This window comes from Erpetoichthys calabaricus, chromosome 9, assembly GCF_900747795.2.
Source record: "Erpetoichthys calabaricus chromosome 9, fErpCal1.3, whole genome shotgun sequence".
Lineage (NCBI taxonomy): Eukaryota > Metazoa > Chordata > Cladistia > Polypteriformes > Polypteridae > Erpetoichthys > Erpetoichthys calabaricus.
The window spans coordinates 58,687,872-58,702,848 of NC_041402.2; the positions used below are offsets into that span (position 1 = coordinate 58,687,872).

Sequence of the window (14,977 nt, forward strand, 5' to 3'; positions counted from 1 at the left end):
CGTTGTAGCCTTCCTTGCCGTTAACGTATGTCTGAGACGGGAGGTGTTTCGTTTTGAATCCGTGCCTGTTGCGATGCAGCACTTTGATTGATAGTTTGCGTCATGTGGATCCAGGATGTAGATTTGTGCATATTTGCGTTGTTGATTTGTTTCAGGGTGCACTGTTCCAATGCGATGCAGTATTTGTGCACATATGGGAAAGCAGTATGGGCCATTGCCTTTTGGTGGCCTGATATTTACTAAAAGCAAATGAACTATTGTAGGATCTAACGCAGTTCATAAAGTTTTTACTTTTAGGTACATCGTTAGTTAGAAGCTTTAGTTGAGCTTTGCGTTTTTGGAGTCGAGACATTTTTTCTTTTAGAAATATGGATAAGTAATAAGGAGTATTGCACTCACTGTTAATATGGAGACTTTTCTGCGGTTGAACGGTTAATAGTGCCTTATTGTAATGAGATCCACCTATGCCGCATAGCCGTCTATTTTGTTGTTTCTTTCGTGTTCGTGTGTCTGTTCCTGTTATCATTTCCTTTTCGTTTTGTACCCGTGACCGTGTATTCATGACTTGTTTCTTTCTAAGGAGGGTCGCAGTCACTGTTAATATGTTTCCTTTTCTGCAGTTGAACGGTTAATAGTGCTTTATTGTAAGGAGATCCACCAATGCTGACACCTATGCTGTCTAGTGTGAAGGTGCTGACGTTCACTTTAGAATATGTGGCTTTGGGTGTGACTTCTTATGGATGTGGGGGGGGGGGGGGTGGGGGGGGGGTGGGGGATTGTTGAGGATTGTTGTCGCGCGAGCGTCTTCTTTCTTTTTGTGTTCCTGTGTCTTGTTGAATCCCCCTCTTTGTGTGTGTCCCGTCCCTCGCTTGTAGGGTCTGTGGGGTGGTTTTGTGTTCTTTTTTTTGTGTTCCATGGGCTTGTTGAATCCCCCTCTTGGTGTGTGTCCCGTCCGGTGCCTGTGGGGGGGGGTGCCTTGCTGTTGTGCGCGAGCCTCTTTTTTTTTTTTTTTTTTCGGGTCTAGTTTCGTGTGCAATGTGTTTCGTGCTTTTCCTGCGTTTGACTTTGCGCCTCATTTCTCCTTTTTGTATGTGCTCACTCCTTTTTTCTGTGGTCTTGTCCGCCACTCGCGGCCCCTCATCCGCCTTTCTCCTCATCCGCCTCTCTCGCCCTCTTTTGTCCGCCTTTCTCGGCTCCTCAGCCGACTCTCGCGGACTCTTTTTGCGCCTGCGCAGTACGTCTTTTTGCAGCTACGGCCCATGGCCGGATGTGCCTGCGTCCATCATCCGGTTTAGCATTCTCGGTTAGTAATATGGATAATTAACTATATTTGTGCTTAAAAATCTTTTAAAAAAATATATATTTACATGCAGTTCGTATGGTCTGGAACGGATTAATTGTATTTACATACAATCCTATGGGGGAAATTACTTCGGATCATGAACAAATCGGGTTATGACCAGAGTTTTGGAACGAATTACGGTTGTGACCTGAGGTTCCACTGTAGTTGTAAAATTAACCATTAAACCAAAAACCGGCATGAAGTTAGTAGATGCTTTGCATTGGTATCATGCATTATTTCTACATTTAGCTCATTTACAATATTAAAGATAAATGAATAGCACAACCCTATGATGAAGCAACTCAGCTTCAGTTTTTTGATGTCAAAAGACAGCACTGACTGGATATTGTTCAAATGTGTATTTTCTTTCCATGTTACCCAAAAAATAACTCTTTCCTAACTCCCTTTTAACAAAAACCAACATCTGAATCCATTTCATTGTTTTTTTACAACGTTGCAGATAACAAACTGTGGGTGCAGTTGTGCTACACCACTTTGAGCTCCTTTTTACCATATCTAATGTTATCTGATGCTATCATAGTTCTTCTGCAAAGCACTGATTTTCTATTTCTCTTTTTCCCCATTTTCATTCAATGTGTCAACAACCACAAACAAACTCACAAAAAGCACTGCACAATATCCTCAGCAGACTTTAAACATCATTCAGTAGTTTACACCAAGTAATATCATCAGCTTCGCTGCAAAAATGGCGAGACTTTATGGAGAACACCCGGCACTTTTCACAGCATAGGCAGGTAAGTATCATTGACAAGATAATTAATTACCTTAACAAGCTCTTGCTGAGGCCATATTTGTATGGGTTCAACTTGTTGAGGTGTCTGGGTCTGTATACCATAAGTATTCAAAAAAACCTGTAAGCTGAGAAAAAAAAAAAAAAAAAAATCAGTCTTAATTAATATACAGTACATGTAATACATTTATACTTAAGGGTTATTGTGGTTCAGTGTTGAAGTAAATTTTATTTATGTACCTAATCATGTACATACAGGGTCATATAGAACAGCAAAATTGTACAAAGGACAAAATGTATAAAGAATGCTCCACTTTTACCAAAGGGCAGCAGCTTGCTAAGCAAAATAATTCATATTACAGATGCATCTATGAAAAAGTTGGTAATATTTCAAATACAGTATTGAAAATTTTTTACATCACTATTTTAACTGCTATTTCTTTATGCGTTGGAAAAAGAAATATTTACAGAAGACTGTGCACTGTTTAGTTTCACCTACCGTTGACTTTCTGCAATAAGAGCCACATGAATAACAACGTCATTTTCAAGGGGACCCTGAGAAATGCAAGGGAACAAGAACAAATCCATAAGCATCCCATAAAGCTAAACAAGCACTTAAGGGAGTATAATGTCAAAGACGTTACACGACAGTTCACTGAAATGCCTAGATCTGCTACCACACTTGATAGAGAATTAAATTCACATTGAGTTTACTATACTGTAGAGTGATTACAGCTAAAAGGATAACTTTTCTTAAAAAAAATGTATGTAAAAGACTATATTGCATTTAAGAACATATCAAGTAAATAGCGACAAAATAAACAGCAAAAATAATTTCTTGTGTTTCCACATGAATGGGCGAGTCAAGGAGGATGGTGTATACTCTGTGTGTCCACAGTATATTGGGGGCAAACTTAAAAAGTTTAGAAGCCATTTGAGTCATATCTTTAAGGATAAGGAGGTGAAATTGTCACCTATTAAGTGGGGTTGGACAATGTCTGAAATCTCCTCGTGATAAATAGTCTACTTAAACAGTGATAATTAACAATGTTATCACCGGGGATGGGGCATCACTATCTTAACGGAGCAAGTGAACATCACTTTTTCGAAATTCCTGTAGTTTTCATTTTGACAACAGGGTGTCTTCATCATCGACAGTCATAAACTGTAACACAGTACGAAAGTACATGGTTTAATATAAAAAAATCACAGATGGGGCGAATTGATAAGCGGAAGAGAATGGATGGATGGATGGAAGAAATCAATCTTGCATAACAGGGAACACTTTGGCTTCAAATCAAATAAGCATGATAAGACAAACAAAGTTGTTGTTGAGAGAGATTCAGAAAAGCCAAACTTGTATAGTCATTTGCATATATACCAATGCAAGTATAGGCAGTGCTTCTAGGATAAGTGCTAATGGCTTATTTTACTGGCTGTCCCTTATGCATATGTAAAAGGAACAAAATATAAGCAGGGAGGTACCAGAGCTGTTCCACATTCTTTATGTGAATAAAAATCATGTTTTCTTTATGCGTTCTCTGTAATGTATCATTTTTAAATATATGTAGCATTTTTCTTGCTAAGCCACATATGTCAGCCTTCAGCTCCTTGAAGACAGCAGACACGTACAGAAATTTTATTAAGTTGGAGTTAAATTACGTGGTATCTCTTTGTGTTGTAATAATTCACATCAAAAATTTTTTGGGGCAGTGATGGGTTAGTGGACCCATCAATTGTGTGTCACTGCACTGATTACACCGGCACAACACACTTCCCAAACACACCAACTCGATGATGAAATGCTTATTTCAAAGACACTGTCTGTGACATGCTTTTTGATGGATATATATATATATATATATATAATTTTTTTTTTTTTTTTAATTTTCACACATTCTTCTCAGTAGACTGAGGGCTACAGTCTTAAGCAAACATTGAAAAATATTAGACGATGCATAAGGAGACTGGGCAGCCTGTTACAGTCACTGAATGATACTATCAGGAATTTATTGCACCAGCCTTGCATTTACTCATGCATCTAGACTGACCATAGTACACTTGCGACTCTGGCAAAAGCTACAGCAATTGTAGCATTATTGAAAATCCTCTGCTTTTTGTCTTCTCTTAATAATACGCAGCAGATGACTTCTTCTGCAAATCATCATCTTTAAAAATATAAAGCGCACAAACACTATGCCTACCACAAAGAACCTCATAACAGAGGAAGATGTCAGATGTTTCTATTGTAAATGCAATGCAAACTATCCATGTACAATAAGGATACATGTTTAGTGTAAATAAGATATTTACCATGTGTTTAATTACTTCATTCAACTCATCGACAAAGGAACGTCCATCTGTGATATAAGTAAGCAACTCCGACGCACTGCTGATGATATTTCCCGTTGGCACAAAACTACTAGAGAGTCTTCTCTGAGACCAAAATCTGAATGTTGTCTTGTCATGCCTTGTCTTTTCATTTTGAGGGTGCTAATATCAAGCCAGGCAAGGTTTATGCCTGAGTCATGGCAAAAGACATGAGACTGCACAGAACAAATTTACCTTGTAGTTTTTGCTGGTTCTTTCTCAGTTTTGGTGATTTAATTTTAAAGTTTCCATGGCTGCATTCAGAATGTCAATGTCCTCCATCAAAAGGATCCTTATGTTGTCCCATTAGGAGTTGTCACCATCAGCAACCTCCATATCAAGGCAGTGAGGCTTTCTTTTTAAAGAATTAAAAGTGACTAAATGGCATTCTGAAAATGACACTGCTTTAGTCTGCGAGTTAAGCAGAAAGCTCTGGCAATTTTGCTAATAATTTAATATGGGAATTAATAAATAATCTAGCCCTGCGGTGGGCTGGCACCCTGCCTGGGGTTTGTTTCCTGCCTTGCACCCTGTGTTGGCTGGGATTGGCTCCAGCAGATCCCCGTGACCCTGTAGTTAGGATATAGTGGGTTGGATAATGGATGGATGGATAAATAGTCTAAAGGAGGATTTCAGTAGAAGCACGGTGAAGGATCTTAAGCAGCCATAACCATACAGAACCACATGATCATGCTTAAAGAAGGGTTTACTTAAAGAAAGAGATACACAGGAAAAGAAACATGAACTAGGAAATCCATTTTAACTATACTGATTTACCAATTAATAACTGGTGAGCATGGAGCAATAGATTAGACTGCAAGGAACCTAAACTGATGCAACAGTGAAATGGAAATGTTTATATTCACCTTATTTATGGAAGAATTAACAGGGAATACTATTCTATTGCCCAAATTAAAGAAAAACAAAGAGAACTTTTATAATTCATTCAATAATATTAATGAACATGTAAATGATGAATTTCCAAAATATATATGAAGCAGAGAGGGAAACTTTTTGCTAAAATGTATTATTAAGAAATTCCTGAATATCTGCTGATTTAGAAATAAATGGTAATTGTTCAAATAAAATACGTTGAACCATTTCCTATTTAACACACCAAATTAAATTTAAGCAGTCAGTCAGTCTAAAATTGAATTGCACACAATAATTACTCAACTCAAACCACGCAATTGATCCAATTTCAACAGATATTTTGCAAAGAAGCCTATGATGACCGATTAACTGACAGACGTCCTGATAGCACAGTTCAATGAATCATCTTTATATTTAAGCACATTTTCCAAGTAACAATTAACAAAACATATATGAGGAATGACTACAAGTAGGTGTACTTCTTATAACTGGCTACCAGACTGTGACATCAACTAAAAGAAAGTTTTTCGTAGCCTTCTTCGCAGAATTTTGTCAGTTGTATGATATTCGAGGGGTGTCTTGCATGCACATCCCATCTGAAATGCTCCACTGTATGTTGATTCGATTCAAATTCTGGACTTTGATTGTACCAATTCAGAATACCTCATTTCTTTCTTTTCAGCCATTGCTTAATTAATTTACTGGTATATGCCGGGTCATTGTCATGCTGCAATGTCCACTTTCAGTTTAGCTTCCTTATTCTGACAGAAGGTTTCACATTACCCTCAAATACACCCAGGTACAATAAAAAATTCATAGTGGATTCTATGATGGTGAGCTGTCCAGGACCTGTTGCAGCACAGCAACCAAAACCATAAGAGTTCCGCCACTAGTTGGTATCAGGTTCTTCTGGTTAAATGCTGTTGTTGGTTTTTGTGAAACACACATTCTGGATTTGTGCTCAAAAAACTCATCTGTCCATAGCACATTGTTTCAGAAGTCCTGTTCTTTGCCTAGGAGTTCATGGAGAAATTTTGGCTTTGTCCTGACGTTGCTTCTGGACAGCAAAGGTTTCGTCCTGGCACACCTCCAATGTAGATCCATTTGGTTTAAATAGGACTAGTTCCTGCAAGATTCACTCTAATGATGATCTGGTGCACTTGATAATTTTAGGTACTTAGAGGTAGTAATAAATGTAGGGATGTACTTACTTTTTCTAATGCAAAATTTACATTTATGTGTATGTAAATTACACAATGGATTACAAAATGTTAATATGGCATGATGTTTGTTATATCACCTTTATCTATAGATACTGTTTAAATGAAGATCAAATCTTGACATGGCCACATATGTTTAAAAAAGAAAAAAACCTTTAAGTGGGTATACTTAGTGTTTCACAGGATTTTATTCACTGATGATGACATTAACAAATGAATGTCTTTGCTCATACCAGTTTTAAGACATGTAGAATCATAAAGACAATATGACTGCTTGATGCTATTAAATACAGAAGCAATGGGAGGACTGAGCTATAACATGATAAATAAAATAAAATAAATAAACAAATACTGAATATTTAAAAAATCTTCAATAATGGCAATTATGTGATAGTTCATTTTTTTGATAAAGTCATTTCAATCTACAAGGCTACCTGGAACTGACTTTATTCAACCCACTTCTGCATTGCTTGTATAAAGGTTCCCCCAATCCGCTTAAACACATCAGTATTTAATCCTAAATGCGTGACTCTAAATGTCAATAAAGTGCTTTATATATTCAGTAAAATGTTTTTTTCAGAAACAGTCACTATATTATCAAGCATCCTGACAAATAAAATCCATATTAGATGTTCAAGTGACCTGTCATTTTTGTGTTTATTATAAATGCCATCTTAGATTATTTTTTAGAGCAGAGCCTGAGTGATACAGTTTACTGCATGTTAAACGTTAAACAGAGATCACAGCAGATGAACTGCAGCAGCTTTCTTCTCTTATCAACAAGTACTAACAATCATTGTTAAGATTATTAAGATTTAGGCATCAAGCAGAAAAAAATCTTCCATTTCTACTTGCCTCTTTGCTTTCATTATAACGGTTAGGTCATGGACTTGTTTACCTAGAACATTTGTTAGTTAATTTATCTTTCTTTATAGCTGTTGTAAACTGATCCACAGACATTATATTCCTTCATATAATCTAAAAGACTAGAAGGTAATGGTGATTACATGCTGATTTCAGATGGCAATATTAGAAATTATGTAGGATTATCTGATGATCTGTCTCACGGTAAGGTGGGCACAACAGTACCTGTTCCCATTAATGAGACATGGCCTGTAAATGCTCCCTTAGAATTTTTATCAGTTTATACTGCAAAACCAGAAACGTTGTTGAGAATTGGGTGTGAACTGGTCTGTCTTTGTCTTTTGTTTTATATGTTTTGTTGTATTATCCCTGGACATGATATACAGTATATGAAAATTATTAGCACCATTCAAATGTGAAGTACAAACGTATATTACAGTTGTTTCTATGAACATGGTATACACACACACACATACATAAAATATGTGTGGCATATACATATATTTATTATTATATAATAAGCACTGACACAGAGTATATGAAAAAAAACAAAACAAGTGATAACTAATAGATAACTAATAGATTAGTACAATGATAGATAGATAGATAGATAGATAGATAGATAGATAGATAGATAGATAGATAGATAGATAGATAGATAGATAGATAGATAGATAGATAGATAGATGTTAATTTGTTCCCAGGGGGAAATATAGCATTTTACAGAAGCTCTTTAAATAAACAAACAAACAAACAAACAGGCAAATAAACAAACAAACACAAACTTTGGTCTGAACACACACCACAAAGACTACAAAGCAAGAAAATTAAAAAGAAAAGTTCTGACTTGGCCATTTATTAATTAATATATAATTAATAATGTTTATTATTAATTATGCTTCTTGTAGAGTTATTTAAATAATGCACAATACACTTTCTTTACGTAAATATTGATTACTCAAATAGTTACAAATATTCATCATGCAAGATGTTTAGCTACAAGTAGCTTGCATCTTGGATACATAGCTAGTTATCTGTTCATATCAGATAAAAATAACGTTGAATATAAACATTTCTCACTAAAACCTTACTGCTGACCTATTTAAGTGATTTTGTGTGAATTTATTAAATAGGAGTGCTTATGAAAACATGAGAGCAATGGTTACAAAACATACTAGCAAAGGTAAAAGGCAGTGAGAGAAAAATATCGCTGAAGAGGAAAAAGATGACTGTTAAGAGATTTTCAGTATTTTAGTATATTTTAAAGATACTTAGTGATTTGGAACTGCTGAGAAAGAAGTAAACAAACTTAAATGTAACAAGTTGCCAGGACCATATATTATTTATCCTAGAGTGTTTAAAAAGGAAGTTAGTAAGTACATACAGTATATAAAGTCCCCAACACATATTTTTGAAATATCTCTGCAAACTGGGGAAAATCCTAGGGACTGGAAGCTAGAAAATATTATCCCGTTGTTTAAAAAAGGTGATTGGGCTGATCCAAGTAAGGTCAGTAAGCTTACGGTGTATCACAATTACATTAATGGTAGCAATTATTATTAAAAAGATTCAGAATTATACGTTAAGAATAGGCATATTAGCAACTTGTCAGCATGAATACAGATGTGGGAGACTGTGTTTCACTTATATTATGGAATTCTAAAAGGAGGCAACAAAAGAATATGATTAAAGAGGTGTATATGACATTATTTACCATGATTTTCCAAAGGCTTTTGATAAGGTACCACAAACTAGGACAAATAAAGCTAAAACAAATAGACATTCAGCATCCTGGGTTTAGGTAGGTAGGCTATGGAGAGGAAACCTTTATAATTAGGTGATACTCAAGAATTAGTTCTGGCAACACTGCTCTATTTAATATACATAAACAACAAGATGGTAAAGTTTGCAGATAATACTAAACTAGGACGAAGAAGAAGTAATGTAGAATCAGGTGAATCATTACCTGGACAGTATACAGGCTTGAGAATTGTAAAAGGCAATATGGGTTGGTTGGGATGGATGATTCCTTATCTGGTGAGGAGGCCCTTTTAATGGAAGGATGTGGGTGGATAGGCATCCCGACCTGGTTGGTCTGTGGTACTTTACCTAGTTGGGAGGGAGTTACAATGGATGGACAGAGGGAGACTGCTTACTAGGGCCACATGCTTCCCTAGTACACTGGGTGGCGACATCCCTCTGATGTGCATTCTGTTTGGACACCCGCAGGACTGCATCAGAGCTGTAGTTTTGGTGGGCAGCAATATCAGGGTCCTCGAGTGACACTAGGGGGAGCTACTGGAGGGAGACACTGTTTACAACTGAGAAAGGAATTGGTAGTAGTATCATAGCCACAACCCAACCCAGCCACCAGGAATGCGCAAACCAGTGTGTTTCTTCTTGCCGATCCCAATCCTGGATAAATGGGGAGGGTTACGTCAGGAAGGGCATCCGGTGTAAAATTTTGCCAGATCAATATGTGGACAACACCGATCCCAATCCTGGATAAATGTGGAGGGTTACGTCAGGAAGGGCATCCGGTGTAAAATTTTGCAGATCAATATGCAGACAACAATATAGATTTCCATGCTGAATTGGTTGAGGCCCGGGTTAACAACAGCTGCCACCAGTACTGTTAGCCAACAGGGTGCTGGCAGAAATTGGGCTACTGTTAGCCGAAGAAGGTGAAGAAGAGGGGGGAGGCGTGTCCAGAGGCAGAAGGAGAGGAGGAAGGTAAAGACAGTAGAAGTGAGCGTAGGAACTTTGAATGTTGGCAGTATGACTGGTAAGGGGAGAAAGTTAGCTGATGTGATGGAGAGAAGGAAGGTTGATATAGTGTGCGTGCAAGAGAGTTAGATGAAGAGGTGGAGAGTATACCCCACGAGAGAAAGAGAGACTGGTGATTGGAGCAGATTTCAAAGGACAGGGAGGAACATAGGGTGACATACAAGAGTGGAGGAAGATGCACGCAGGTAGATTATATCCTATACAGGAGGGTCAGCCTGAAGGAGATTGTAGACTGCAAAATGGTGATGGAGGACAGCTATGAAGAGGATGAAGAATGGAAAGGTTGTTTGTCCAGATGACATACTTGTGGAAGCATGGAGGTGTTTAGGAGATATGGCAGTGAACTTTTTAACCAGATTGTTTAATGCAATCTTGCAAAGTGAGAGAATGCCTGGGGAGTGGAGGAGAAGTGTACTGGTAGTGGTTTTTTAGAATAAACAGGATGTGCAGAGCTGTAAGAACAACATTAGAGCATATGAGCTTATTCAGTGCTGCAGGATCCACGCACATGTTGATCTTCTTTCAGTAATAGCGCCAGCATAAATCCACACCCAATCTGACGCTGTTTGTTTTCAAATAATATTTCATTAGTGCGATGATGTTTTCACATATATTGTCTCTTTCTTTCAGGTGTGTAATAGAAACCACAGCATAGTGAGAAGCGTGTACATTGTTACAGGTACACAAGTTGTAAATGTAGGAAAGACGATCCTTGTGTGTGTGTGAACAGTTAACATTTGAATCTGATGACTGCATATAGCGCTGAACTTACTGCTCTGTACTATTCTATCCTCTGCATGTCCTGGAGTACAAAAGAAACAGCATACAGCAACATGTGGGGACTGGCAAGATCGGGGGAAAAAAACACACAGTCACTGATTACAAACTGCAAGATGTTATACGAATGAATATGAATAATATGAATAATGTTGCATCCGTGCCACAAAGTTTTCCGAAATGTACTATACAGGTCATAAAACGAATAATTCCATATATACCTACGCCTGTGTTTTTTTTTTTTTATTTTGACATACACCATAAAGTGCACACTAATTCAGCATGAGCAGGAACACTCAATAAAACTGAATAAAAAAAAAATCAAGTGACGGTGAGATACGAAGAAGGCAGATTTGCCAGCGTTTGTGTGTCAGCTTTAATCCCTCCAGATGAGAGAATGGCCAGTTCCATTGTCTCAAAACACCACTCACATCTCCAGTTATTCCGTTTCAAATGAAAAATAGCAGCGTCAGGGGGTGTTAGTATGTATCGTGATCGTGATTTAGAGACAATAAAAGTTAACTTTTATAAGTCCTATAAATGCACACCGTGTGTTACAGACGCAAACCAAATGTGTGTGTGTACTGTATAATATTAACAAAAAGAGCAGCTCACTACTGAAAATGGCAAATATTGGAGTGAGTGGGGATCGAACCGAGGACTCTTGATTACAAGTCAGCAAATCTTACCGCTACGCCACTGAAGCTGTTGTCTCATCCTTGAACCTTTTGTGAAAAGTGTTTACTTGATCTTTGGACTTCAGGATTCATACATTATATAGTTTATGCCTACATTTTGTCATTTACGACTAAAATATGAAAAACGTTTGTTTTAAAAATGTGTTTACACAGATTACTGTAGAAACGGAACACACATGAAATGAGTGTGTTCCAAATAGCGATCTATTATTTCCACTCTAAAACTCCAGCACTTCAGTCACTTCCAGATAATCAAACAAGGCATGAGCTGGGAAAACTTAGTGAACGTTCTGCAGCGGTGGGGGATGGAATAGCCAGCTGCTTGATGCTCATCTTAATCAGCACATTTAGAAGACAAAAGATGCTGGCAGAGAGGTGAGAATGATTTTAAATTGGGCCGGATCTACAAGTTTTTTCGTAGACTCTGGCAATTCTAGTGTTAAATACCTGGGATCAACAGTACAAAGTAATGGGGAGACTTGAAGAGGAGAGTGCAGACAAGGTGGAGAAGAGTATCAGGAGTGATTTGTGACAGACTGGTATCAGCAAGAGTGAAAGGGAAGGTCTACATGATAGCAGTGAGACCAGCTATGTCATATGGGTTGGAGACGGTGGCACTGACCAAAAAACAGGAGAGGTGGCAGAGTTAACACTAGAATTACCAGAGCCTATGAGAAAACTCGTAAATCCGGCCCACCTTAAATCCGTTCGCACCTCTCCGTCAGCGTTTTTTGTCCTGTAAATGTGCCGATTAAGACAAGCAGCCGACTATTCCATCCCCCCACCGTTGCAGAAAGTTCACAAAGTTCTCCCAGCTCATGCCTTGTTTGATTATCTAGGAGTGAGTGAACTGCTGGAGTTTTAGAGTGGAAATAATAGATCGTTATTTGGAACAAATGCATTTCATGTGTGTTCCGTTTCTACAGTAATCTGTGTAAACACATTGTTAAAACAGAAACTTTTTCATATTTTAGTAATAAATGTTACTGTAATGTAGGGATAAACTATAGAATGTGTGAAGCCTGAAGTCCAAAGATCAAATAAACACTTTCACAAAACGTTCAAGGACGATACAACAGCTTTCGAGGCGTAGCGGTAAGATTTGCTGACTTATAATCAAGAGTCACCGGTTCAATCCTGACTGTCTCCTGTATTTGCTGTTTTCAGTAGTGAGCTGCTCTTATTGTTCATATTATACAGTACACACAACTTTGTGAATCTTCTGCAACGGTGGGGGGATAGAATAGCCGGTTGCTTGCTGCTTGTCTTAATCGGCACATTTACAGGACAAAAGACGCTGATGGAGAGGTGCGAACGGATTTAAGGTGGGCCAGATTTACGAGTTTTCTCGTAGGCTCTGGTAATTCTAGTGTTAAAGATATTAAGATTTGCATTGGGTGTGACAAGGATAAATAGGATTAGAAACAAGTACATTAGAGGGTCATCTCAGGTTGGACGGTTTGGAGACAAAGTCAGAGAGGTGAAACTACATTGGTTTGGACATGTCCAGAGAATAGATGTTGGATTTATTTGGAAAAGGATGCTAAGGATGGAGCTGCCAGGTAAGAGGAAAAGAGGAAGGCCTAAGAGGGGGTTTATAGATATGGTGAGAGAGGACATGCAGGAGGTGGGTGTAACAGATCAAGATGCAGAGGACAGGAGGATATGGAAAAAGATAATCTGCTGTGGCGACCCCTAACAGGAGCAGCCAAAAGAAGAAGATATCACAAACTAATTAAGACTTTATTGTGATCAACAAAATATAAAAAAGACAATTATGGGACAAGCTACTGGGCTTTATAGCGATACACAATTTGCCATTCACTTGAGCACCACAACTAAATGACAAGTCAAAAGCACAAAATCATGATTAGAAAGCTCTCCAGAGGCTACCCATGTCAATTGTTAGAACATTGTACAAAGTGAAAATGGACGGGAAATATGAAGAAAGAACCAACTCTGCTTAATATACATGAGGCAATAAGCAGTAATTTAAAACATGGTATAAAGAACCTTGCTGAACTACTTCTCTGGAGAATGTGGCTAACTCATAGTTGAGCACCTTGCTTTTCTTTGTGTTCATAGAGTGGACAGTCAGTCTTTGTTAAAAATAGTCAAGAAGGAGAAGCATAAGCACAAACCCCAGCTGAAGAAATGCTAGGAAAATGTTATACCAATAAGCTCTAAATTCATTCAAGTATTAAGAATAATTCCATTTTAACATTATTTTGGAAAGGAAAAAGGAGTTTTTGTTGGTAGTGGTGAAAGACAATAAATGTACATTTTTGTTATAAGTTTATAGAAATCAAGGTTAAAAAAAATAAAAGAAGTGAGAAAGGAGCTTGTTGGAAGAAGCCAAATTCTGTAACAGTTTTGCAGACTGCTAAAATGATATATTATTGCATATAGTAATTAAAAAGTCACTCAAGATTCACAGAGGCTGCTATCCATACTAAAGTAGATACTTAAGAATTTTACAACTAGGCTTAATTCTTGTCCTTCAAACTTAAATATAAACAGCACTGTCATAACATCAAATTTGAGCTTTTTCCCATCATTACTGAATAAGTTCTTTGATAAGAAAAAAATAACACTAAGATAATTTACCTGATTGGAGTACCTCATGCTCACATTTCGCTGATCTTCTGGAGGTATGTAGCGCCTAACTGGATCAATGTCTTTTGGACTTACAAGGCCTTCAACTTTAAATTATGACACATTGAAAAACAAAACAAAAAACAAAGCAAGTCTTTTAGTCTTTGACACTGTATAAATAATTAAACAGGAAAGTAGTGGCAGTTCAGAAAATAAGTGAAAAGGACAAAAAAATATTTCAATATAGCTTATATATTTCAGTATAGCTTAACTGATAAACAATTTCTACTTACCCAACAGTTTTGCAATGATATAGAGAGCTTGGCCCCATAGGAAAAGCCTTCCATCACGGCCAGTGTTGCTTGGAAAGCGCTTTTGGCTCCCATGACTCTTCTGCTCTGCCTCTACAAAGTCAGCTGGGACGTAATAATACTTTGGTATAATAGCATGTCCTATGGAAGAATAGAAAAAATAAAGCATAGTTACTAAACACAGAAGAAGGACATTTTTTTTATCAATAACAATCTTAGTAGTATTTAGCATATTGTTTGTAGAGGTTGTTTTTTTTTTGGGGGGGGGGGGCTTACATGTTTTCTGAAATCAAATTTATTATCTGAAAAGAAAACAGTCATGATTGGTCTTTGTATGTGCTGCTATGTTTAAAAACTGTATATAATCCTCAAATCATCAAAATAATATT

General features: G+C 37.3%; 1 protein-coding gene across 3 annotated transcripts in view; it reads right to left on the reverse strand.

The window, feature by feature from the left end:
• Positions 1-14,977, reverse strand: part of phkb (phosphorylase kinase, beta) — a 190,984-nt gene that overhangs the window by 107,781 nt on the left and 68,226 nt on the right. For all 3 annotated transcript variants that reach the window (XM_028809644.2, XM_028809645.2, XM_028809646.2), the window contains 4 exons: positions 14,571-14,729; positions 14,290-14,384; positions 2,593-2,648; positions 2,128-2,221 (listed from right to left, as the gene is read on the reverse strand). In XM_028809644.2, the coding sequence (XP_028665477.1) occupies positions 2,128-2,221; positions 2,593-2,648; positions 14,290-14,384; positions 14,571-14,729 (404 nt within the window). The remainder of the gene's footprint in view (positions 1-2,127; positions 2,222-2,592; positions 2,649-14,289; positions 14,385-14,570; positions 14,730-14,977) is intronic.